Here is a 25,033-nt window from a genome sequence, read left to right on the forward strand (position 1 = left end):
TAGGAATTCTCTAGGTGGGAGTGATAGCTTTAGAAAAAAGGACAACTTGGGTGGAGGATGGGGGACCATACATTATGAGCAGATTAGGGGAGGAAGTGGCTAATTTTGAGATCTTTTGCCTGCTGTATGTAATCCAGGGAGTGTTGTGTAATTCAGCTGTGGTGGGGCCTTTGCCTAAGGGCTGGAAAGCAACTTTTTTGAGACAGATTTTCTGTGTTAACAGTCCTGGCTGTCCTGGACCTCCCAAGTGCTGGGGTTAAAGGCCTGTGTCACCAGCGTCACTGCAACCCTTTGGGGGTGCTGCAGCCTTCATTACTAATCCTACATGTGTCCCAATTGCTTGCCAGGACTGCCAATCTGGAAGCATCAGGCTGCTGTTGGATCCCCTTTGGAGTGGTGTACTATTCAACCCATCCTTTGACTCAACCCCACCTCTGTAAGTGAACGTCAAGATTTATTTAATGTACACATCTTTATGCCAAAAGAAAACATTCAAATCCCACTAGAGATGTTTGTGAGTTACTATATGGTTGCTGGCAACTGAACTCAGGACAGTGCTCTTAACCACTGTAAACTTTAATAACTTATTTTTAAAAATATTTATTATGTATACATTATTCTGTGTGTATAACCACAGGCCAGAAGAGGGCACTAGACCTCGTTACAGATGGTTGTGAGCCACCATGTGGTTGCTGGAATTGAACTCAGGACCTTTGGAAGAGCAGGCAATGCTCTTAACCTCTGAGCCATCTCTCCAGCCCTAATAACATTTTTATCAGCATTGATTACTATATGTCTGTGTGAAGATGCCAGGTCCCCTCTTAACTGAAGTTAGATAGTTGCAAGCTGTATGTAGGTGATTGGAACTGAACCCTCAACCTTGGTCCTAAGAGGCCAATGTTCTTAACCCCTGAGCCATCTCTCCAGTCCCTGTAAGTGAACTCTTAAGAATACCAGATGTGAAGACAAACTATGGAGTGCTTAAAGCTGTCATTCATTACAAATAGGACCCTGAGAAGCAGAGCAATTCTCTCTTCACATGCTCTTGACAGGCCTGAACTTATTAAATACATGTGTGACCCTGGCTTCCTGTTTTTGAGAAAGTTTCTCCCCTTTGCACAGGATGAAAACTGTTACATCTGACAATACTGAGGTCTGAAGTGAACTAGTAGTGTATACAATACAGTTCTCTCCCACTGTTCCTGAGGTATACCTGTGTATGCATGAAGCTGATCACACTGGAGCAGAGACAGCAGAGTTTACTGAACACTCGAAACACTAAGTATTACATACTCCCAACATGAGCAATAGGTCAGTCAGAGCTTGCTGTGCCTGAGGAAAAAAGTTCTGGGTACCACATAGTGGAAAAAATGACTCCAACCTTCAACCATGAGCAGGAACACATCTGCAAAAATTTAAAAAGCCAGGTGGTAGTGCACGCCTTTAATCCCAGCACTTGGGAGGCAGAAGGATCTCCAGAGTTCCAGGTTAGCCTAGTCTGCAGAACAAGTTCCAAGACAAGCTCCAAAGTTACACAGAGAAACCCTGTCTTGAAAACTCCCACCCCACCTCAAATTTTTATTTTCTACTATGTTACCCATGGTAACCATTCATGTAGTTTTTTGAGACAGTGTTTCTCTGTATAGCCCAAGCTGGCCTTGAACTCGAGATCTGTCTGCCTCTGCTGGTATTAATGGCATATGCCACCATGTTTTTAAAGTTAAAAAGACAAAAACTGTATACCCATACAGTTTTGCCTGACTGCTGCAAGAGCCCCAAAGAAGCTATTGGATGCCCTAGAACTGGAGTTACAGATGAGCTGCACTGTCAATGCTGGACATTAAACCTTGGTTCTCTGGAAAAGCAGCCAGCAGGCTTAACTGAGCCACTTCATCTCCCAAGCTTGTAATTTTAACAAACTTGGTAACCTGCACATTTCAACATCAAGTTACAACAAACGAAAGCAAAAACAAGATCAGACCTTTGGGAATGCAAGAACTTTATTCAATGTGCAATGACTGGTTAACAGCTTAAAAGATGGGGGATACTAAGACATCTCCCCTCAAGCCCAAGAACAAGCACAAGGAGTGTTCTTTCTAGACAGTGTACTGAGAAAGGTGCGTCCATCTTCCTGTTTGACTTTCTTAGTGGTATTACTGGGCTCGACCTCCAGGGTGATGGTCTTGCCTGTCAGGGTCTTCACAAAGATCTGCATCCCACCCCTGAGGCGCAGGACCAGGTGCAGGGTGGACTCTTTCTGGATGTTGTAGTCGGACAGGGTGCGGCCATCTTCTAGCTGTTTGCCTGCAAAGATCAGCCTCTGCTGGTCAGGGGGGATGCCCTCCTTGTCCTGGATCTTTGCCTTGACGTTCTCGATGGTGTCACTGGGCTCGACCTCCAGGGTGATGGTCTTGCCTGTCAGGGTCTTCACAAAGATCTGCATCCCACCCCTGAGGCGCAGGACCAGGTGCAGGGTGGACTCTTTCTGGATGTTGTAGTCGGACAGGGTGCGGCCATCTTCCAGCTGTTTGCCTGCAAAGATCAGCCTCTGCTGGTCAGGGGGGATGCCCTCCTTGTCCTGGATCTTTGCCTTGACGTTCTCGATGGTGTCACTGGGCTCGACCTCCAGGGTGATGGTCTTGCCTGTCAGGGTCTTCACAAAGATCTGCATCCCACCCCTGAGGCGCAGGACCAGGTGCAGGGTGGACTCTTTCTGGATGTTGTAGTCGGACAGGGTGCGGCCATCTTCCAGCTGTTTGCCTGCAAAGATCAGCCTCTGCTGGTCAGGGGGGATGCCCTCCTTGTCCTGGATCTTTGCCTTGACATTCTCGATGGTGTCACTGGGCTCGACCTCCAGGGTGATGGTCTTGCCTGTCAGGGTCTTCACAAAGATCTGCATCCCACCCCTGAGGCGCAGGACCAGGTGCAGGGTGGACTCTTTCTGGATGTTGTAGTCGGACAGGGTGCGGCCATCTTCCAGCTGTTTGCCTGCAAAGATCAGCCTCTGCTGGTCAGGGGGGATGCCCTCCTTGTCCTGGATCTTTGCCTTGACGTTCTCGATGGTGTCACTGGGCTCGACCTCCAGGGTGATGGTCTTGCCCGTCAGGGTCTTCACAAAGATCTGCATCCCACCCCTGAGGCGCAGGACCAGGTGCAGGGTGGACTCTTTCTGGATGTTGTAGTCGGACAGGGTGCGGCCATCTTCTAGCTGTTTGCCTGCAAAGATCAGCCTCTGCTGGTCAGGGGGGATGCCCTCCTTGTCCTGGATCTTTGCCTTGACGTTCTCGATGGTGTCACTGGGCTCGACCTCCAGGGTGATGGTCTTGCCTGTCAGGGTCTTCACAAAGATCTGCATCCCACCCCTGAGGCGCAGGACCAGGTGCAGGGTGGACTCTTTCTGGATGTTGTAGTCGGACAGGGTGCGGCCATCTTCCAGCTGTTTGCCTGCAAAGATCAGCCTCTGCTGGTCAGGGGGGATGCCCTCCTTGTCCTGGATCTTTGCCTTGACGTTCTCGATGGTGTCACTGGGCTCGACCTCCAGGGTGATGGTCTTGCCTGTCAGGGTCTTCACAAAGATCTGCATCCCACCCCTGAGGCGCAGGACCAGGTGCAGGGTGGACTCTTTCTGGATGTTGTAGTCGGACAGGGTGCGGCCATCTTCCAGCTGTTTGCCTGCAAAGATCAGCCTCTGCTGGTCAGGGGGGATGCCCTCCTTGTCCTGGATCTTTGCCTTGACGTTCTCGATGGTGTCACTGGGCTCGACCTCCAGGGTGATGGTTTTACCAGTTAAGGTTTTCACGAAGATCTGCATTGTCTGTCAAGAAAATAAACAGGGCAGGAATGATACAAATGTTATTAGATGGCATTAACAGCTGTGTATTTGTAAAATGCTTTCCTGCTTAGTTCACATAGCAAATTCTAGTTACACAGATCCTGTTGTAAAACCGTATTTATCTAAGTATTTGGCAGGCAAAGGCAGTCCGAGGGCTTTTGAGTTCAAAGTCAGCCTGGTCTTCCAGATTATCCAGACTACAGAGTATTCTGTCTGGTGAAAAATTAAACCAAAAAGACAGACACCTAGGTATAGTGAACTCTGTCTAGATTACTAATTTGGTGGGTGTAACCTGCAATACCATAAGCTGAAAGTCATTTTCTGACAATTTGCATAACTTGAAGGAAAGCCTGTTCCACACTCACACCTGGGGTCACTGGGCATCTCCACCCGAAACAGGCACGAAGCAGAACCAGTCTGACCTATGCAGCCTTTAAGATACAGACGGTCTTTAAAAAATAAAAATAAAATATAAACACCCGAGCTAGCATACACCTTCATTTTTATCAATGAGGAGACTTGGGGAAGGCAGATCTCGAATTAGTTGGGAGGCCAGAGATAGTGAGACCCTATTGTCTCAACCCTGGTACTCCCCAAAAGAGAAAATGTGGGTCAGTAAACATGCCATAGACAACAGTAAGAAAACCAGAAAGACCCACAAGTCAGTAATCCAAATAGTTCCCAAGTAAACAGCAGGAATGAAACTGCAGGAACCAGAGACTGTAATGGGGTCTGGGATGGCGACACAGGCCTTGCATCCATCGCGTGGGTGGCAGAGGCCGGGATCTGACAGTTTAAGGCCGCCCCGACCCTGGCTACGCAGCGAGTCTCCTAAAACAACACCGGAAAAGAAACGAAACTCAATCCGAGGCTCACTTTTCCTTCGCTCTGGATTTCCGGTTCCTGTTCACTCTGAAGAGGCTACCCGAGGCCCAAACCCTGTCTTGCAAGGGAGGGAAAGCTATAATCAGGGCAAATGGCCTCACCACCCATTATGAGCCCATACTGACCGCGACGTCACGGGTGCCCTAGGCCAGGCTGAGCCGACACCCCCCCTCTCCCCACGTCTCAGTTGCACTTCCGCCTTTAGCAACGGAAGCAAAACCGACCGACCTCTTCCGACAATCAATCTCCCAGGGCTCTCACATCATTGCGGCCCGCAACCCGCCAAAAAAATAGTAAAATAAATAAGTAAGTAAGTAAAAGGGTGGCCGCAAGTTCCCGGCTTAACCGGCGGCAGCGGGCTCGCGGGTCTGCTTTCTCCAACCTCGTCCAGGGCCTCAGGGCCCCGCGTCTTTCCCAGCAGCCTTCCACCTGGACGCCATCTTGCCGCGGGGTCCTCCGCCTCGGGACAGCCGCCCTCCTCGCGGGCCACGCAAACGGAACGTCCAGGCCGCAGGCCGTCCCTTCCCCCCTCCCCGCCTCTCAGCCCCGCCGGCGCGGCGGCCTTCTTCTCACCAGCGCAGGAGACAGCGATCCTCTCAGAGATGAAACGACGGAACTCGAGGTCTCGACGGAACTAACCGCGGCCCACCCGGCGTCGCTTTATGTAATCATTGGAAGCCCCGCCCTTCCGCGATCCCTCCGCGGAAATGCGGTTAGGGACTACTTTCCAAGGCTGTTCTTGTCTTTGCAGCGGAAGCGGCTGACTAGAACCAGCCAGGTCACTTCATGGCGTGTTCGTGTATGGAGCCCAGAAAGCGGGGGCTTTGGGTGGCGGGGAAGGGCTGCGACCTCTTGCGGCACCGCGGAGGGATCAGCGTGTGTGATGCGTCAAATCACGACGTGGTTGGCGCGAGAACCAGGATCGGATCAGTTCGGCAGGAGCGGAGCTCGGCGCATGCGCAGTGCAGCTTCGAGCCCAAGCGCCCCACCAGCTGACCCAGTCTGGGGGTCTGTGTGGCCTCAATGTGTTCTAGGGACCCAGGGTTTTGCCTCCTGTCACACTGGGGTCCCTTTGGAGGCCTAGTCTCCTCAGCTCGGCTGGTCCCTGAGCCCAGCCCTCACCTCTTTGGCACAGTGACAGGGTGGATGACTGTGCAAATCTCAAAACAAGGAGAACAAGAAAAAGCGTTTTTAATAAATGTTTGATGGCTCCTCAGGACTGACGGGGAGAGGGGGGTGGGGGAGAAATTATAAAATGGGAAACGTCTCCCCGATTTTGGAAAATGAATCTCAATTCCTTAAAGGCAAAAAATCCACACAGCTCTTGAAAACTATTGGCATTAGACCAACAGAACTAGATCTTTCCAGAATGTTCCTGAGTCTGTTTATGCTTTCGGTGTCCTTGGATTCGGGAAGGTTCTGTGTGATTGTCACTAAGGAAACATCAAATTTTCAAAGTGTTGTTCATATTTAGCCCACCTAAGAGATTGAATCTATTGAGGTCCTAGACTTTTTATTTTATTTTTGTTGTTGAGACAGGATCTCACTGTGTAGCTCTGACTTTCCTGGAACAAGCTATTTTTTTATGGTTTATTTTTTTATATTTAATGGAACAAGCTATTTTATTTAGCTATTTTGAGACCATGTTGACCTAAAATTTACAGAGATTCTTCTGCCTCTTCCTCCGGAATGCTGGGATCAAGGTGTGTGCCACCAAACCCAAGGCCCCGGTTTTTGTTTTGTTTTCAGAGACAGGGTTTCTCTGTGTATCTCTGGGGCCTGTCCTGGAACTGGCTCTGTAGACCAGGCTGGCCTCGAACTCACAGAGATCCACCTGCCTCTGCCTCTGAGTGCTGGGATTAAAGGTGTGCGCCACCACAGGCCTGCATGCTCCAGATTTTTAATTGAAATCTTAAGTCATTTTCCATTAGGCTACATCCATCCTCCAGTCCCTTAATTCATTAAATAAGATGTAAAGTCCTTAAGATTTGTACATGTTTACGGAATGTGATGGAGCATGCCTTCAATCCCAGCTTTTGGGAGACAGAAGCAGGAGGATCTCCTGAGTTCCAGGCCTGCCTAGTCTACAAACAGAATGAGTTCCGGGACAGCCAGGGCTTTACAGAGAAACTCTGTCTCAAAAAAAACAAAACAAGCTGGGTGGCAGCGGCACATACCTTTAATCCCAGCACTTGGGAGGCAGAGGCAGGCAGATCTCAAGTGGATTTGAGGCCTGCCAGTCCACAAAGTGAGCTCCAGGTCAACCAGGACTATTACACAGAGAAACCCTGTCTTGAAAAACCACAAAAGCAAAACAAAAACAAACAAACAAAAGAATCCCTGGGGTCTCCAGAGAGATGGCTCAGCAATAAGAACAGGTATAACTTTCAGAGGACCTGAGTTCAATTCCCAGTACCCAAGTCAGTCAGTTCATAATGGCTTGTGAGTACTGCTTCAGGGAGTCGAATGTCCCTAGGGGAACTGACACGCATGTGGCATATGTCATACACACACACACACACACACACACACACAGTGTGTGTGTTATTAAAAATAAACTAAACCTTTCTTTTGCTGGGCATGTCTTTAATCCCAGCAATTTTTTACTTTTTTTGGAGACAGGGTCTCCATACATAGCCCTGGCTGCCCTGTGCTCATGCTGTAGACCTGGTGGGGCTCTAACTTGCAGGGATCCTCCTGCCTCTAACCACCAGGTTAGATTTCACAGATTTCAGGCATGTCTGGTTTCCCGGCTTAGGAATTCATAAAAAGTCAAGATGAGAGGTATCATTCAAAACAGTTTTTAATTTCTGTGATTTCCATGAATGAAGTCATATGCCACTGAGAAATTAAAATGTCATTCCTGGTGGTTTCTGAGACAGATTTCTGTGCAGGTCAATTCTTTCTAGATTTCAGACAGAAGTTTGGCAGGGGACAACACCTCAAGGCTGGATCTAAAGTGACGCTGGCCTTCAGAGCCACCAGACTATATTTGGCTGTGCTTTGCTTCAGCCTTGTGATTCCTGTTTGTTGGCTGAGTCATCAGCTTGGTGGTGTCAGCACTTTCCAGTCTAGAAGGTTCAGAGCCAAACAGCCTTGGTTTCAGGGGTGGGGGAGGGAAAGGAGGAGGCTTGAGGGCTAGACCTGGCCAAGGGTTAGCTAAGAAAGAATGTTCAGAGGGTCTGGGGGAATGAAGAGAATAATGGGGGTAAATGTGTAAGAAATAGATTATTATTAATTTATTTCCAACAAGCATAAAAATGTTTACATTACATTACAGGTATGAAAATATAGTGAAACCCGTTATAATTATATATGTTAATTTTTGTCAGGACAAGTTCTCTGGAAGTGGACACATATTTTTGTTTTGTTTTGTTTTTCAAGACAGGGTTTCTCAGTAGCTATGGAGCCAGTCCTGGAACTCGCTCTGCAGTCCAGACTGGTCTTGAACTCATAGAGATCTTCCTGCCTCTGCCTCCTGAGTGCTGGGATTAAAGGAGTGTGCCCGGAAACATGCAGATTTTTTTTTTATCATTTTATTATTGCTTTGTTTTGTTTGAGACAGAGTTTCTCTGTGTATCTCTGACTGTCCTGGAACTGGCTTTGTAGACCAGGCTGGCCTGGAACCCACAGAGATCCACCTACCTCTGTCAGAGGACAACTTAAAGGAGTTAAGTTGGGTCAAAGGGGTGAGCTGCCACTGCCCGGTGACATATGGTTTGTTTTTTTTTTTTTGTTTTTTTTTTGAGACAGGGTTTCCCTGTAGTTTCTAGAGCCTGTCCTGGAACTAGCTCTTGTAGACCAGGCTGGCCTCGAACTCAGAGATCCGCCTGCCTCTGCCTCCCGAGTGCTGGGATTAAAGGCGTGCGCCACCACCGCCTGGCGACTTATGGATTTTTAAAATCACATTATTTGTGTGTGTGTTTGTTGGTGTGTATAGTATATGTGTGTGTTGTGTGTGTTGTATGTGTGGTGTGTGTTGGTGTGTGTTGTATATGTGTGTGTTGTGTGTATATCTGTGTGGTGTCTGTGTGTGTAGTGTATGTATGTGGTATGTGTGTGGTGTGTCTGTGTTTTGTGTGTGTGTGTAGGTCAGAGAACAACTCAAAACAGTCAAGTTGGTTATTTCCCTCTACCTGTGGGTCCCAGAGAGTAAAGTCATGATATCAGCAGACTTGTAAGCACCTTTACTAGCAAACCCAGCCTCCCATTTTTTTCTGTTTTGTTTTGTTTTGTTTGCTACAAGGTTTCTCTGTGCAGTCCTGGCTGTCTTGGAACTCGCTCTGCAGACCAGGCTGGCCTCAACTCACAGAGATTCGCCTGCCTCCCAAATGCTGAAATTAAAGGCGGCCACGCCCAGCTCCAGTCTCCCGTTTTTTAAATATATATTTTAAAATAATCCTTGACAAGTTCATACATGCATACAATATATTTTTATCATTCCTCCCCCATTTCCTTCCTGCAGCTCCTTCCTGGGCACCTCTACCAGACTCCCCATCTTAATTTCCCATTCAAATTGTCACTTTGTTTTTAATAACCCACCAGCACTGTGTTCTTACAACAAACAGAGGCGACCTGCTTCTCAAGGGCACAGGGCAAGCAGGATGGGAGGAAATGGCCTCCCCTCAGAGCTGGCGGCTGCTCCCCTGCTCCCCAGCACAGCAGCTTCCCAGCCAGGAGCGAGCCAAGCAGCCAAGCTCTCACAATCCTGAGGGAAGGGTGGGTAGTACTAGTCCTAGTCACAGAGACCAGAGACACTCAGAGACCAATCACAGTGACAGTCACTGCCACCACACGGAATCCTGCGTCCCCAGATGTCCGGTACAGAGAACTCGGGGAGATTATCACAGTCGCTGGTCTATTTATCTGAAAGGGACTCCAACGTCTTCATGTCCTACTTGGCCTCACGACTTAGGCATCAAGTCACAGCCCTAAATCCCAAACCTCCTGACCTAGAATGGGGAAGTGCTCGAACGTGCTGGAAGTCTCCTGACTCACTAGATTCCTGTCGCAGTTCGTTCCGCGCACAGATCCGTTCTTTGCAGGCTACCAGGGATGGTTGCTTCAAGGCTTGCACCAATGGGGACCGAGAAAGGGCCCCAGCAACAGGGAGGGATTGGCTGAGGACACCGACGCGTGGTGAGCTGAGTAGGGCTAGGCCCCAAACTTCCTGATGGGGGTGGGGCCGGGCCGGGTGACAGCAGACTACGTGTCCTCCGCTGGGTTTGCCTGGTCTGAAGGTCACACCTGGTGTGTGACTGGGCTCAGTTCTAGGGGGATGGGATGAAGCACAAGGGTCAGCTGGTGTTTTTCTCCCCAAAAGGAAGTGTGGAGCCAGAAGTCTGTTTTGTCATAGGTTGTATAACCAGACAAGGTTACCAAGGGCAGGCCTCAGCTTGTAAAGCAAAGAGACAGAGAAAAACAGGGTGCTGTGTTCTGCTTCCTGTTTATGAACAAGCGCAGAGAGGCTGGACTTGGTCTCCACTCACAAGGGAGCCAGCCATGACCCACCGTGTCAACTCCATGCTCTCTACATGTTTCTAATTTTGGAAAATTTAGAGAATTAGTTGGTTTTGATTTGGTTTTTTGAGACCAAGGCTCACTATGTGGCCCTGGCTATGCTAAGAACTATATAGACCTTGCTGGATTCGAACTCACACAGACAGATCTGCCTGCCTCTGATGTTGGCCACCCCCGACAGATCTTAAATATGTCATTGGTTTTTTTCGTTGTTGTTGTTTTTATACATTTTTTATTGATATTTATTGAGCTGTACATTTTTCTCTGCTCCCCTCCCTGCCTCTTCCTCCCCCTTTCAACCCTCCCACAAGGTCCCTATGATCCCAGTTTACTCAGGAGATCTTGTCTTTTTCTACTTTCTACTTCCCATGTAGATTATATCTATGTAAGTCTCTCTTAGTGTCTGCATTGTTGTCTAAGTTCTCTGGGACTGTGGTTTGTAGGATTGTTTAAAAACCACCTATGAGTGAGTACATGTGATAATTGTATTTCTGTGTCTGGGTTACCTCACTCAAAATAATGTTTTCTAGTTCCATCCATTTTCCTGCGAGACCCTGTCTTCGAAAACAAAACCAAGCCCAGCTGTGATGGCGAGAGCCTTTAATTCCAGTATTCAGGAGGCAGAGGCAGGCAGACCTCTGAGTTTGATACAACTTCCAGGACAACTAGGGTTATACAAAGAAACCCAGTCTTAAAAATCCAAACCAAACAAACAAATAAAACCCAAAGCAAATAATTCTCAGAGCTCAGCGCTGAGGCCTGATCTTCAGAGTAGACCCTAGTGACTGGGCCCTGTGTGAGCTGAGTGAGGCCCACAGAGTCTAGCCTTTCTACCTTTGTTCATAAACCGGAAGTGTTTCTCTCTCTCCCTTTGCTTTACAAGCTGAGGTCTGATCTTGGCCAATAAAAGAAAAGAAATGAAATCTAGTACAGCTAATGTTTTCTGTAAAGGCTGCTTCCTTAGAGTTTATATTGCCTTCACAGACAGGTACTAGTCGTGAACATTCATGACCGTGGCATAGCCTCATTCCTTTCCAGATACATCATCGGAGGATCTCACATTGTTTACAGTAAAGGTGCCTGTCTCCTGTATCGCTGTGGGCTTGCGGCTTAGCTCTTAGAGATGGCAATCCTGACAGGAGCCCTCAGGAGCCAGTCAGCCCTCTCATTGAGGTTTCCTAACAACCCTGTGAAGACAGTAACTTTAAACCCTACCCCATTTCTATTCCACCATTACAAAAAACAGAAGGGAGCCCTTTTCCACACTCTTGGGATCCCCACATCATACATAAGCCTGTATTAAAAATACCTTTATTTAGTTACTTATTTTTGCCTTTTCAGTAGTCTTGGCTGTCCTGGAGCTAGCTCTGTAGACCAGGCTGGCCTCGAACTCACAGAGATCTGCCTGCCTCTGCCTCCTGAGTGCTGGGATTAAAGGCATATGCCACCACTGCCCGCCCCCCCTTATCTTTTTCAAAGAATAGTTTTTTTATGATTTACTTTATTTTATGTGCATTGGTGTGAAGGTAACAGATCCCCTGGAGCTGGAGTTACAGACAGTTGTGAGCTGCCATGTGGGTGCTGGGAATTGAACTCTGGCCCTCTGGAAGAGCAGGCAGTACTCCTAATCATTGAGGCTTCTCTCCAGCCCTTTCTTCCCTTTTTAAAGACAAGGTCTGACTGTATAGCCCTGGCTGCCTGAAACTGGCTTTGTAGACCAAACTGGCCTTAAATGCAAAGAGATCTTCCTGTGTCTGCCAGCTGAGTGCTGAGATTAGAGACAGAGTTTCCATACCCACACTTCCTCCCTTTTTAAAAACCTATTATTCATTCATTACTGGGGGTGGAGCTGTGGGCTCTGTGTGTGTGATGACATGCACGAGGAGGAGGTAATATCCACCTTGTGGAGCCCGCTCTCTCCTCCCACCCTTACACCGGTGGGGCTGAATGGGCAGTTACCGCTTTACTCAGTTATCCCGATGCTCCAACCCTGTTTGTCTAGAGATTTACTTGTTTCTACTCTATGTGTATAGGTGTTTTCCTACACATATGGTCTGGGCACCACCTGCATGTAGTAACTGAGGAGGCCAGAGAAGGCGTGGAATCTACTGGCACTGGAGTTATAGTGTTATGGCTAAAGAAGCTCCATTTTATGCTAGGCATCCATCTAGTACCCACCCATTCATTGGTACCCATCAGCCATTTGTTGCTGACTCCAGTCCCTGTAAGATAAGTTCCCAGTAACCCTGACTCAGTGACCCCACCCAAAAATGTACATTCCTGACTACCTAGTTATGATATGACTAACTGCTTTTTTTATTACACAGGTACCCAAATATTGTTTGTTTGTTTTGTTTTTTGAGACAGAGTTTCTCTGTGAAGCTTTGGTGCCTGTCCTGGAACTAACTCTGTAGACCAGGCTGGCCTTGAACTCATAGAGATCTGCCTGCCTCCCCTGGGGTTAAAGGTGTGCACTACCACTGCTGGGCTCCCAAATATTGTTTTGAGTTGCCTTAATTACTTAACTTGGCAAATCAGAACAGTTTTTACTTGCTTACATAGATATTGAACATTTTCATGTGATTTTCCCCTTTAAAAATTCTTCCTCATAAGCCGAGCAATGGTGGCACAAGCCTTTAATCCCAGCATTTAGGAGGCAGAGGCAGGCAGGCATTTGTGAGTTCAAACTCAGCTTGGTCTACGGAGCAAGTTCCAGGACAGGTTCCAAAGCTACACAGAAAAACCCTGTTTTACATAGATCTAATCTACATGGGTAGTAGAAAAAGACAAGATCTCCTGAGTAAATTGGGAACATGGGGACCTTGGGAGAGGGTTGAAGGGGAAGGGAGAGGCAGGGAGGGGAGCAGAAAAAAATGTAGAGCTCAATAAAAATCAATTATATATATATATATAATTTACATATATATTATATTATATATATAATGTAATTATATACATATAATTACATTAAAAAAAGAATAACCCTGTCTGGGGGGGAAAAAGGCCTTCCCAATGCCCCTCCTACATGGCAATCTCAAATCTGGTTCAGTTTGTTCATCCTGCTAGCAGCTAATTAATGAACCTTTTAATTATAACTGGATTGAGTCTATGGTTTTTTCCCAGAGGTCACAAAATCTTTAACAAGAGATGATCATGAGTGCTGGGAACCAAACTCTGGTTGTCTGCTAGTGTTTGTAAGTGCTGAGCCATCTCTCCAGGTCCCTCTGCTCTCTTGAGCGAGAGTTTCATATTATATAGTTCAGGCTGATTATAAACTCCACGTGATCTTCCTGCCTCAGCCTTCCAAACGCTGGGATTCAGAACTGAGCCACAACAACCCATCTTTCTGGGTTTCTCTGTGTAGTCCTGGCTGTCCTGGAACTCACTCTGTAGACCAGGCTGACCTTTAACTCACAGAGATCCACCTGCCTCTGCCTCTCTGAGTGCTGGAATTAAAGGCGTGTGCCACCACCATCACCCGACATAAAACCATCTCTTTTAAACATTTAGCTCAACCCTCCCCTAATCTTCCCCATCCATGGACTTCTAACGGACTCCGCATTCTTCTTCCTGTCTTTCTCTGACGTTCCCATCCATGGACTTGTTTTTTTTTTTTTTTTTCTTTTTTGGTTTTTTTTCGAGACAGGGTTTCTCTGCAGCTTTAGAGCCTGTCCTGGAGCTAGCTCTTGTAGACCAGGCTGGTCTCGAACTCACAGAGATCTGCCTGCCTCTGCCTCCCAAGTGCTGGGATTAAAGGTGGGCGCCACCACCGCCCTGCTCCATCCATGGACTTGTAATGGGCTCTAACAGAGGTTTTCTTACTGTAAAAGAACTTTTTAATTAGTATTTTTTGGTTAGCGTGCAATCTGCCAGGTTTCATGAAGCCATTTCCATGCAAATGTGCCATTATATGTTCTCCACATTCACCGTTTAAAATTATTTTTGTTGTTGTTGTTTTGAGACAAGGTCTCTTAGCCCACAGTGGCTTGGAACTCATCATATAGCTCGGCCATCCATGTTCTGGAAATACGGGTAATGAACCATTTCTTCCAGCTTAAAATAAAATGCAGCAGTTGAAAAACAAAATTTTCATTTTTTTAAATTTTTTTGTTTTTATATCCCATCCAAAGTTTCCCTCCCTCACCTCTGCCCAGTCTCCTCCCCCCACATCCATTCCCACTCCTCCTCCATGGATGTACTTGGGCATCCCATGGATATTAGTCATTCAGCCATCCATGGTATATCAAGTTACAGTGAGACTAGGCACCTGTTAAGACTGGATGAGGTTATCTGGTAGAAGGAATGGGTCCCAAAAGCAGGTCACAGAGTCAGAGACATCCCCTGCTCTCAGTGTTAGGAGTCTTACATGAAGAAGACCACGCCACACAACTGTAACATATATGCGGAGGGCCTAGGTCAGTCTTACGCACGATTCCGGCTTGTCGGTTCAGTCTCTGTGAGCCCCTATGAGCTCCTGTTAGTTAGTTCTGTGGGTTTGCCCATGGTGCCCTTGACACCACCATGTCCTACAATTCTTCCTTCTCCTCTTCTGAAGGATTCCCAGAGCTCTGCCATATTTTTGCTAGGCATTGGTGACTCATGCTTTTAATTCCAGCACTTGGGAGGCAGAGGCAGGCAGATCTCTGTGAGTTCAAGGACAGCATGGTCCACAGAGCTAGTTCCAGGATAGCCAGGGCTACAAAGAGAAACCGTGTCTTGAAAAAACAAACAAAAACAAAAGAAAGAAAGAGCAAATTTCACCAATTCATAACTCTTTGGAGTGTTGGACCCTAGAGTCCAATTACCTCTCGGAAATTGGGAGGAGTCGCTCCCAATTGGTCTCTGGGGAGGAGTCGCTCCCCAGAGACCATCTCTCACTACCACAGCTGATGTAAAAGCATGAGAATTTTATTAATTCTGTCATGACAGGGTCTTCCAGCATTCGGGAGGCTAGAAGACCCCAAATGTCTGGTACAGGCTATTTTTAAATGGAAAAAACCACAGAAGGAAGGGGTGTCTGGGGGTTGTTCTTTAACTGTTATGATTGGCTTATTTAAAAGGGCTATTACCAATAATTGGCTGGAGAGTGGTTGCCAGATCAGATGAGGTAAGGGAAAACATGTGAGGGTCACTTTGCCCCTTTCCCAGGGACTAAGTCAAAACATCAGTCACTGAGTCAATACCAAAGGGTTATCTTGCCCCTATTCAGGGAGATGGAAGCTGCCAACATCTCAGTACGTGCATGTATAGCTGTTATGTCCTTGGTTCCCAGGGGAGGAGGGGAAGTACTGAGAGGGTTCAGAAATGGCTTCAGAATTGTCTTAAAGTTTTACAGGAGAAACCCCCCTCCTAGCAAAGCCTTTGGCAATGACTCCTCCTCCTGGTGTTTTCCCTTATCCCGAGTATTGGTAAAAAATAAAGGATAAAACAGAAGCAGGTAATTAGCTTCCTGTCAGAGCAGACAGAGATCATTTTAAAAATCACCATCAACGCCGGGCGGTGGTGGCGCACGCCTTTAATCCCAGCACTCGGGAGGCAGAGGCAGGTGGTTCACTGAGTTTGAGGCTAGCCTGGTCTACATGGTGAGGTCCAGAGCAGGGGTACTTAGTGAGACCCTGTTTTAAATATAATAGGCAGGAGAAATGACTCAGCAGGTAAGAGCACTGGCTTTAGTTCCAAGGGATATGACACCCTCTTCTGGCCTCCTCAGGCACCAGGCACACATGTGGTGTAAATGCAAACACCCACACATAAAAGTAAATAAATCTTTAAAAATAATAGAGAAAAACTTTGACATAAAGGGGAAAAAGGAATAGATTGGGAATGAGGGTGTTGAAAACGGGAGAGATGGGATTAACAGCAAGACCCCTTGTTTACATGTGTGACATTGTCGACAATTAACAAAACACAGCCAGAAAGAAAAACAAAATTATTCAATTTGCAGGACAATAGATGAAATTGAAAAAAATATCATATTAAGTGAAGTAACTTGGGCTAAGAGAGACAAACATCACATGTTCTCTTTTATATGGGAATGTTAGTTTCTAATTTTTATATATGAATTATAAGAAACTAGGGGGTCTAGAAGAAGGAAAAACAGGGCTTTATGAATAGCAGTGGCAGGGTCATAGAAGACATGAAGTAAGGAAATGGAAAGCGAAGCTGGATGTGGTAGCGCACATCTTTAATCCCAGCACTGGAGAGGCAGAGGCAGGTGGATGTCTTGGGAGTTTTGAGGCCAGCCTGGTCTAACAGTGAGCTCCAAGACAGCCAGAGCTACATATAGAGACCCTGTCTCAAGGAAGGAAGGAAGGAAGGAAGGAAGGAAAGAAAGAAAGAGAGAGAAAGAACGAACGAAAGGGAGGAAGGGGGAATAGCGGGGCAGAAGGGTTTAAGCAGGGATGGAGCCTGGGAGAATATTACGTTTTTTTCTTATGGCTCAGCGAATAAGAGCATTTACTGTTCTTGCAGAGGACCGTGTTTGGTTCCTAATACCCACATGGGGAGAGCCAAGCAACACCCAGTAGGTACAGAAATGCTCTAAGAGATCTCTTTCTCTCTCTCTCCACCCCCCTTTTATTTTTTTAAAAAGAAAATAAGCTGGTAGTTTTGATTTACGCCTTTTATCTAAGCACTCGAGAGGCAGAGGCAGGTGGATCTCTGTGAGTTCCCGACTAGCCTAGTCTACATAGTGAGGTCCAAGTCAGCCAGAGCTACGGTGTAAAACCGTTCCACAGCAACAGTCGTCAACAGTTGAGCTTTGGTGGAGAAGGGTGCTCGGGAGCCATGGGAAGTTGATGGCTGATAGGAAGGGAGGGTCCCTGGTGGGCTGACCATACTCCAGCGAGTGGCTCCACCCATGGTATATGGGGAGCACAAATTGGACTCAGTGAGTGTACACATATATTGGGGGGGGCATGAGTTTGGGAGGAGGACATGGGGATAGGATGATCCTGGAGGAACTGGGGGGGGGGGCAATGTGAGGGATGAATATGATACATAGACATTGTTTGCTTATTTATTTTTTGAGACAGTTTCTCTGTGTAACAGCCCTAACTGTCCTGGAACTAGCTCTTGTAGACCAGCCTGCCTCTGCCTCTGCCTCTGGAGTGCTGGGATTAAAAATCCTCCTGCCTCTGCCTCCTGAATGCTGGGATTAAAGGCGTGCACCCACACTGCACAACGACAAATATATACTGTCTGGGGCTCCGAGGAGGGGCTGTTCTTGCAGAGGACCTAGGTTCAGTTCCCAGCACCAGGCAACTGCTCCCAACCATCTGTAACTCTAGATCCTGGCACCCTCTTCTGGCCTTGAACACTCCAAGCACACGGTGCCCAGAAACATGCAGAAAAAGAAAACGATGCAGGTAAAATAAAACACACAGTAATACTTTAAAAATTAAATAAAGGACCAGGCACAGTGGTTTAAGCTTTAAACCCCAGCATTAAGGAGGCAGAGGCAGGCGATCCCCATGAGTTCAAGGCCAGCTTGGTGTACACAGTAGGTTCCAGGACAGTCAGAGTGGCTTAATGAGGTCTTGTCTCAAAAAGTAAATAAAGAAATAAGTAAAAACAAAAGCCTTGTTTTCTCTAGGTCTGATTTTCTGTTTTTATTTGTTTGGTTGTTTTCATTTATGCTTTATGTTTTTTATTTTGTTTTGTCTCCTTTTTTTGCATTTAGAGCAGTTTGGTCGCATGACAGGAATGTGTAGCCCTAATTGTCCTGGAACTCACTCTGTAGACCAAGAACTGTTGGCGTCGAACTCAGAGATCCACCTGCCTCCCGAGTATTGGCATTAAAGTCGTGCTTGCTTTATTTTTATTAAAGTGCCTTTTTTTTTTTTTTTTTTTTTTAAATGGAACGCTTCACGAATTTGTGTGTCATCCTTGCGCAGGGGCCACGCTAATCTCTGTATCGTTCCAGTTTTCGTATAGACAGCACTAAAGTGCACCTTTAATTGGATGGTAAAACACGCAGGTACCGTGCGTCTCTAAGCATGCAAAGGCCCCGGGGTTCAGTGTCATACATGCAAAATCCCCTAATGGTCCTTTCTGACATTGCAATCTTCACACCCGTACGGTCCTCACTTTTCCCTGCTGCCTGCTCTTTTTTGATTCCTTCAGCGACGCGTATTTAAATTTTTACAGGTAAAATTCTCAGTTCCAAGAGGTTACCGTCGTGGCAATCCTTATAAGAATGTCTTTCCTGGCTCTATTTAGTTACAAAGACCCAGAAATAAAAAAAGAAAAAGAGAAAAAAAAATGGAGATGCCGGGGATCGAACCCGGGGCCTCATACATGCAAAGCATGCGCTCTACCACTGAGCTACATCCCCCACGTGCCCTTGCACCCTCTCGGAAAATCCCTGCTATATGCTACGAATAACTATTTTTTTTTTTGTCCTCTAAATTAAATTTTCGTGGGTTTTGAGGGCTTAGCAAAATTAATTGTCTTATCTTCACCAAACAAACGTGTTCGTTATTGCGTTGATACAAGCTAAAATTTTGCCCGATTCAGAGAACAAAGTAGAAAAAAAATAAAACAAAAATAAAACCCCAGTGAATAAGGACTTAACCTCAGTGTTCCTCACCAGAATTCTCTGCTTCCTTATCCTTGAGATACTTTCCGACCTCGATGACTGAGTTTATAACCCTGCTTGAAGCCCTTCCTCTCTCTTTTCCCTCCATATTACTATTAAAACATTCAGTTTTGCTCTCTCTCTCTCTCTCTCTCTCTCTCTCTCTCTCTCTCTCTCTCTCTCTCTCTCTCTCTGTGTCTGTCTGTCTCTCATTCCATCCCTTCATCTGCCCTTCTCTTCTCCTGGAAGAATTTTCTGGATATGAAAATGATATGGAAATATCCATACTTCTAGATATGAAATTTGTGAGGGTTGCAAACCCCACAATTAGGGCTCAAATTTGAAGCAAGGACTCAGACTGTGAACAGTGTCGGGGGGCGGGGGGCTGTTCTTTGGGAGCCGCTACACCTGGGAATTGCCTATCACTTCCGGCGTGGATACTGCACCCTCAAATGACCTGCCTGCGTCGTCTGCAAGAAGGTTGGCATAGCAGCTGGCGTTGCCGGACCTCTCTGAGCCTCAAGTGAGACACGGACGGACCCAAAGCTGCTCACCAGGACAGGCGACAAGGATAGAGCCTGTATAGGTTCTAGAAGGAGATGTGTCCGTAGTCGCTGGTGTGGACTGTAGCAAGGGGCTGTGCATTCTACACCGTCATTCCCCTGCCCACTGCGTGAAGTCCCACATACATCATTTTACCCCTGGGTCTCAGGGGAATGGAGACTGCGTTGCTCGTAGGGAGGAGAGGAGTCCATGGGCAACCGTTCTGACCCTTCCTCCTCTGGGTCCGAGGCCCTGGGAGAGAATCCGCAGATAAAAAGGTGACCGACTTTGAACAAGACTCAAGGAACAAGCCAAGGTTGCTCCTCTTCCTCCCCACAGGGATTTGCACTCGCTATTCCCTCAGCGTGGAATGATTTCTCAGTTCTCGTGTTTGGCTCCTTTTTACTGACCACCCAACCTCCCTAAAGGGGCCCACAAGAGACTAAATGAAGCGAAGGGTGGTGACAGTTTGGGAACATGTACAATGGAAAAGGGACAAGGAAACGTCTCAAATTTACAGATATCAGAAGGTTCTGTGTGGGCAGAGGCTGGAGTAAGGAGACACAGTGTAGGTGGCAGAGTGAGCCGGGTCTGGGCCCCATCGTGTGATTGCGAGGACCAGGGACACCGAGGGACAGCAGCTTTGCTGCGACCGGCTACCCAAGCTGATCTCACGTGAAAGAGGACGGGACCCAGTAGTGAGGGTAGAGCTTATTATTCTTTTACGGCAGGATGAAGTTTGACCGTGGGAGTTGAAGAATTTAAATAGGGTGGAAGACGGACGAAAAACACAATGGAATTGATAAAGTAAAAGTTGCAATCTCCCCGTCGGGGAATCGAACCCCGGTCTCCCGCGTGACAGGCGGGGATACTCACCACTATACTAACGAGGAGGAGAGCTGCTTGCTGTGTCGGCAAGAACCTCCTTTAAGATTCTTTGAATTCCGTGCGCTACTACCTTTTAAAAGCAAAAATTAAATCTGATTTGATTGAAACTCACCCTTGGAATGTCCATTTTCTACTTGATTTTTTAAATTTTGCCATCTGTATTCAGACCTCAGACATTAATGAATAGACGCCAAGCGTACACCAGCAGACACGCTTCGACATAAGGCGCTTTAGGAACGCTTCGATTCGCCCCAAAAAGGGAGAAGCTGGGAACTTTTCAGGACCTTTGGCTTCAGTGCACGGTGCTCGGGGCTTTTGAGAAAAAAAAATAAGGAAACATTTAATAAATTGGAAAGGAATAACGCGCAAAAATAAGTGCCTGCCGAAACCCGGGATCGAACCAGGGACCTTTAGATCTTCAGTCTAACGCTCTCCCAACTGAGCTATTTCGGCAGCTGCTGTTTTAGTGTTCTTTTTCTCTCCTCCTTGTCGTTTCGAAAGCTTTGCCTCCTTGGCTTTTCTAAGATCCGAAGCCTGGAAATTCACACTACCAGTATATCATCCCTTGGTCACAAGCAGGCCACCGCCAGGCACCCAGGGGTAACAGACGCTGGCTAGGCGAATAAACACTCCCTGGGCAGGGCCACACCTGACTCAGATCCGGCCTCCAAGCGTGGTCTGCACGCCAGTGCACACCTGCTCAGCCTCGAAGCATGGGGAAAGGAAACAGGTGGGCATAGGAATGGGCTCTACCTGCTTCCTTTTCTTTGGTGATCAGAAAGGGAAAGGCTTGTATTGGGGACCAAGGGGAGAAAAGTGAGGTCCCCGAAGTGGCCAGAAGAAAGATTAGGTTTTCGGCAGAGCTGGAAGGAAGCCCACTGGGGAGTGAATCACAGGTCTTCCCCGACTACTGAAAAATGGGCCGGTGGGTACACAGAGGCCGCCTCATCCAGGAAGGGCGAGGGCTGGTGTGGTGGTCCAACCCAGAGCTGTGGTGTCTGGGCCACGCCTGCAGATGCGGGCCTAGAAAGGGACCCAGGAGGAGGAGAGGGACCTCGTTGACGGCCTTGATCTGGGATTGGGGGTGGGAAGGGGTGAAGATGATGGCCAAGAGTTGGCATGATGGTTGGGTGGAAAGCTGACCACAGGCACTGTCGTCTTTCCGAGCAAGCAAAGTCAGTCGATTTAGCATACCTAGGTCCCCCCAAGTGTACCCGCCAACAACGTGTAATACGTCAGAACGTGACCTTAAAGAATGTCTACAACTGTGTGGAGTTTTTGGGTGGGTCTTATAAGCAGAAGCAGTTGGGAGAGGAAAGACACAGACGCACACACGCACAGAGGAAACATACACACACACACACACACACACACACACACACACACACGGACAGAGAGAGAACTATGGGCTTGCAGCCTCCAGTCCCAGAGGACTTACCTTTCTGTTGTTTGGCTCCCATCGCCTAGGGGGCTTCGACATGGCTTTGGCAGCTGCAGCTCTCGCAGCCAGGCTACAGTACCTACCCATCTACACACTGGGCTTTCGTGGACAGGACTGAGACTGAGTACAGGCTCACAACCATCGACTCCAGTCTCAGGGAACCTGGCCCCTCTGGCTGACATCTACAAACAGCAGGGACGGATGTAGTGCACATCTATACATGCGGGCGAAACATAAAATTATAAACAAATCTTTAAAAAAGAAAAGAGTCAGTTTGGGTACATAAAGTCTCAAAAAACAAAACAAAGAAATGGGAGCGGAGGAAATGAAGTTCTGTAAGCTAAGCACTGGGGAGGCTGAGGCAGGACAATTAATTGTTCCTGGAGTTGAAGGCCTGCCAGGGTTACAGGCCAAGCAAGAATTAAAAAACAAAACCTTTTTTTTTTTTTTTTGTGAGAAGTGGGCACCTGTTTTATGCTTCTCAGAACATGCTTTACCTTGGCTTTTACAAATAAATAAATAAAAATAACTGACAAAACCTATTCACGACAAAAATGGAGTAAGGTGGGAAAGAAAAATTGGAGGAGAAGGAGGAAGCGGTCTCTGCAGAGGGAGCCCTGTCGGCAGGCTGGGACACCCTTTTGGGAGTTGGCATTAGCCAGAGGCCTAGGGCTGGACCTCCATCCTAGCCATGTTCACATATACGAACCCAAGTGAACTCAGGGTCCTTGTAAAATTCACGGAAGTACCGACGGAGGTAGATAAGCCGAGACCCTGTTGATCTGATCCGCAGTACAGGATTTCCAAAATCCCATGGGTGCTGGAACTCAGGATTTGTGAAATGCAAAACCTAGCTTGCGGTCTCCCCGTCGGGGAATCGAACCCCGGTCTCCCGCGTGACAGGCGGGGATACTCACCACTATACTAACGAGGATGAACCATACTGGATCCTTTCCAGACAAGTAACTATAGACGGATAAACGTAAGACCTTGCACTTACGTTTCCTTTTCTTCTGTATTCCTCCTCTTCTGTTCCTTAAATTTTCCTCTCTGTTTCTTTCCCTCTCTCTTTCACCCTCCCTTCCTTCTGAGACCACAGCTCATGACGCCATCGTCACGAGCCAAAATCGGACTTTACAGCGGCGTGTGTTTGATCACCATCATCATTTCGGAAAAGCACGTCCACCACCAGGGGATGTAGCTCAGTGGTAGAGCGCATGCTTTGCATGTATGAGGCCCCGGGTTCAATCCCCGGCATCTCCAGTTTTGACTTTTATTTAAACAAAACAAAAAAAGACCCTCAATAAATCAGGTCAGAAAGCAACACAAGAGACCCAGGCCTCCTTCCCCACCGAGAGGAAAACCCACGCCCCAGGAAGTACCCTGCGGGGCACACCGGTTTTACGCTGGCGGCGGAGCCAGCTTTTGTAAACCAGCTCCCGAAGTTACTTGTCAAGGGAGCAGGAGGAAAGCATTTCATTTCCAAGGAGGTTATATAACTGGCGGCTCCAGAGCGCCTATTGTCGCATAATGTGCACCCATTGAGCACCCATCATGTGTCCAAAAAAAATGTCAAGTACCTCAGTAAATTGACAAGACCACACAAGGAGTCTCAGCCTTTCTGGAACTCAAATTCCTGCTCTAGGTTAACACTAGGAATGTTTTATGTTTTATGACGACACACAGAACTGCGGGGACATCCACAAGAGCTGCGTGAACCGGAGCCGGCGGGTACACACTCCTTGAGTGCGGAGCGGGAGCTTTAAGATGAAAGGGGCAGAAAGCTGGCCGGTGTCTGGACTGTAATGAATGGGGACAGAACCAGGGGGAACTGCGGTTTGAAACCCCCCACCCCCACCCCACCCCGGGCAGGAGGATTTAGCTCTATCTTCAGTGTTTTAAAGGCTCCTTCTGGCGGCCACGTAAAGTTTTGCAGGCTGGCGCTGGAGGTACAGCGGGTTGGGTGGCGGCGGCAGGGTGTTCTGACTGATTCTGTAGGCAGCTATGTAACATTGCCTAACCCGGGGAACCACATGCTTTGCTCAGTCATTCCCCTTAGGTTTGTTCTGCCACTCTGAAGCTTGTCACTTTCCTATGTGGGCCCCGACTTTCTACTCTCTACTTCGACAGCATGCATGCCTACTCGGAGGTGCGCCACTGGGCTGGAAAACATCTATTTAAGCATATTATTTGACGGCTGGAGTTTAGCTCAGTTTGTAGCGTGCTTACCTAGAATGTACAATAGCTAGCACTGCGTAAACAAGGCTTAGTGGCGCATGTCTGTCATCCCAGCACCTGAGTGGTGTTTGAGGCTATCCTGGACTATGAGATGCTTTCTCATTAGCACACATGGAGGTGTTACTGATCCTCTATGCTCACCAGCCTAGGCGGATTGATTGCCTTGATCCTTAAAATTCTTTATCCTCACCGAGGATGAGGTTACAGGTGTGAAGCACACCTGCCTGGCTTATGTGGCACTGGGGTGGTACCAGTCCTTGATGCTTTAACTTCTAAGTGCATAGGGAACTATTACTTTTCTGATTGAGAGGGTGAGCATCTCTCCTCTAAAACCTCTAAAGCCACCTGAATGCTGGTCACCAGAGCAGGTTTGGAGAAAGATAGTTTATTCATAGATGCCAATCGTGGAGGTGGGAGGACCAGGTCTCCTAGCTGCCTCTCCAACAGCTTGGAAACATTCCTGGATAAATAGGGTGGTTTAAGGGGTGAATTCGGTGAAGTAATCAGTAGGCCAGGAGTTAGTCTCCAAGCTTAAAGGGAAAACGGTACTGGGTCAGCAGTGCCAGAGCACACTGTTTCTTTACCACCCAGAAGATACAGGAAGATTGGTACAAGATTGTCTGAGCCAAGTGTGGAGGCTCGCACCTGTGTCCTAGGTCTTAGGAAGAGGAGGCAGGAAGATTATGAGTTTAAGGCAGGCTACACAGTGTGCTCAAGGCCAGCTTGGGCTACACGAGACCCTGCTTCAAAGCAAAAAAGTCTGAAACAAGGGCCTTCGAGATGACTCACTGGATAAAGGAAATTGCCACCAAGACTGACAGATGACCCAAGTTCAAGTCCCAGGACTTGGGAGGCAGAGGCAGCCATTTTCTAGGAATCTGGGGTCAGCCTGACCTATATAGTCCTAGGCCAGTCAGAACCAGTCTCAAAACCAAAACCGAGTCCAGCTGTCTGCCCCCACCACCTCTTTTAAAATTTACATTGGGTTTCATAGGGGAATTTCCATAGCCATAGTCTGTTTGGGGAACATCCCCTCTTCCACCAGCCTCAGTCCTGTTAGTCCCCTTTGCCTCAGTTCTGCTTTCCTATCACTCATAGGATGTATGGT

The 25,033-nt window shown here is 47.6% G+C and overlaps 1 protein-coding gene, 5 non-coding genes and 1 pseudogene across 6 annotated transcripts; 1 reads left to right on the forward strand and 6 right to left on the reverse strand.

Moving 5' to 3' along the window:
- Nucleotides 1–1,982: 1,982 nt before the first annotated feature.
- On the reverse strand, nucleotides 1,983–5,434 carry Ubc (ubiquitin C). Its single transcript, XM_038346502.2, has 2 exons — nucleotides 5,291–5,434; nucleotides 1,983–3,814 (listed from the first exon to the last, which is right to left on the reverse strand). The coding sequence occupies exon 2, from the start codon at nucleotides 3,809–3,811 to the stop codon at nucleotides 2,063–2,065; it is 1,749 nt and encodes a 582-aa protein (XP_038202430.1). The 5' UTR covers nucleotides 3,812–3,814; nucleotides 5,291–5,434; the 3' UTR covers nucleotides 1,983–2,062.
- Nucleotides 5,435–18,087: 12,653 nt separating this feature from the next.
- On the reverse strand, nucleotides 18,088–18,187 carry LOC119825880 (annotated as a pseudogene).
- A 313-nt stretch (nucleotides 18,188–18,500) lies between these two features.
- Nucleotides 18,501–18,572, reverse strand: Trnaa-ugc. The gene has a single exon. It is a non-coding gene; the product is annotated as a tRNA-Ala (tRNA).
- Nucleotides 18,573–20,179: 1,607 nt separating this feature from the next.
- Nucleotides 20,180–20,251, reverse strand: Trnad-guc. The gene has a single exon. It is a non-coding gene; the product is annotated as a tRNA-Asp (tRNA).
- Nucleotides 20,252–20,626: 375 nt separating this feature from the next.
- Trnaf-gaa lies at nucleotides 20,627–20,699 on the reverse strand. The gene has a single exon. It is a non-coding gene; the product is annotated as a tRNA-Phe (tRNA).
- A 1,850-nt stretch (nucleotides 20,700–22,549) lies between these two features.
- Nucleotides 22,550–22,621, reverse strand: Trnad-guc. Its single transcript has one exon. It is a non-coding gene; the product is annotated as a tRNA-Asp (tRNA).
- Nucleotides 22,622–22,878: 257 nt separating this feature from the next.
- Trnaa-ugc lies at nucleotides 22,879–22,950 on the forward strand. Its single transcript has one exon. It is a non-coding gene; the product is annotated as a tRNA-Ala (tRNA).
- Nucleotides 22,951–25,033: the final 2,083 nt, after the last annotated feature.

This window comes from Arvicola amphibius, chromosome 10 (assembly GCF_903992535.2).
Source record: "Arvicola amphibius chromosome 10, mArvAmp1.2, whole genome shotgun sequence".
NCBI lineage: Eukaryota > Metazoa > Chordata > Mammalia > Rodentia > Cricetidae > Arvicola > Arvicola amphibius.

Excerpts from the sequence above, each read along its gene's own strand:
- Ubc (XM_038346502.2), bottom strand. The coding sequence starts at position 3,811 with ATGCAGATCTTCGTGAAAACCTTAACTGGTAAAACCATCACCCTGGAG.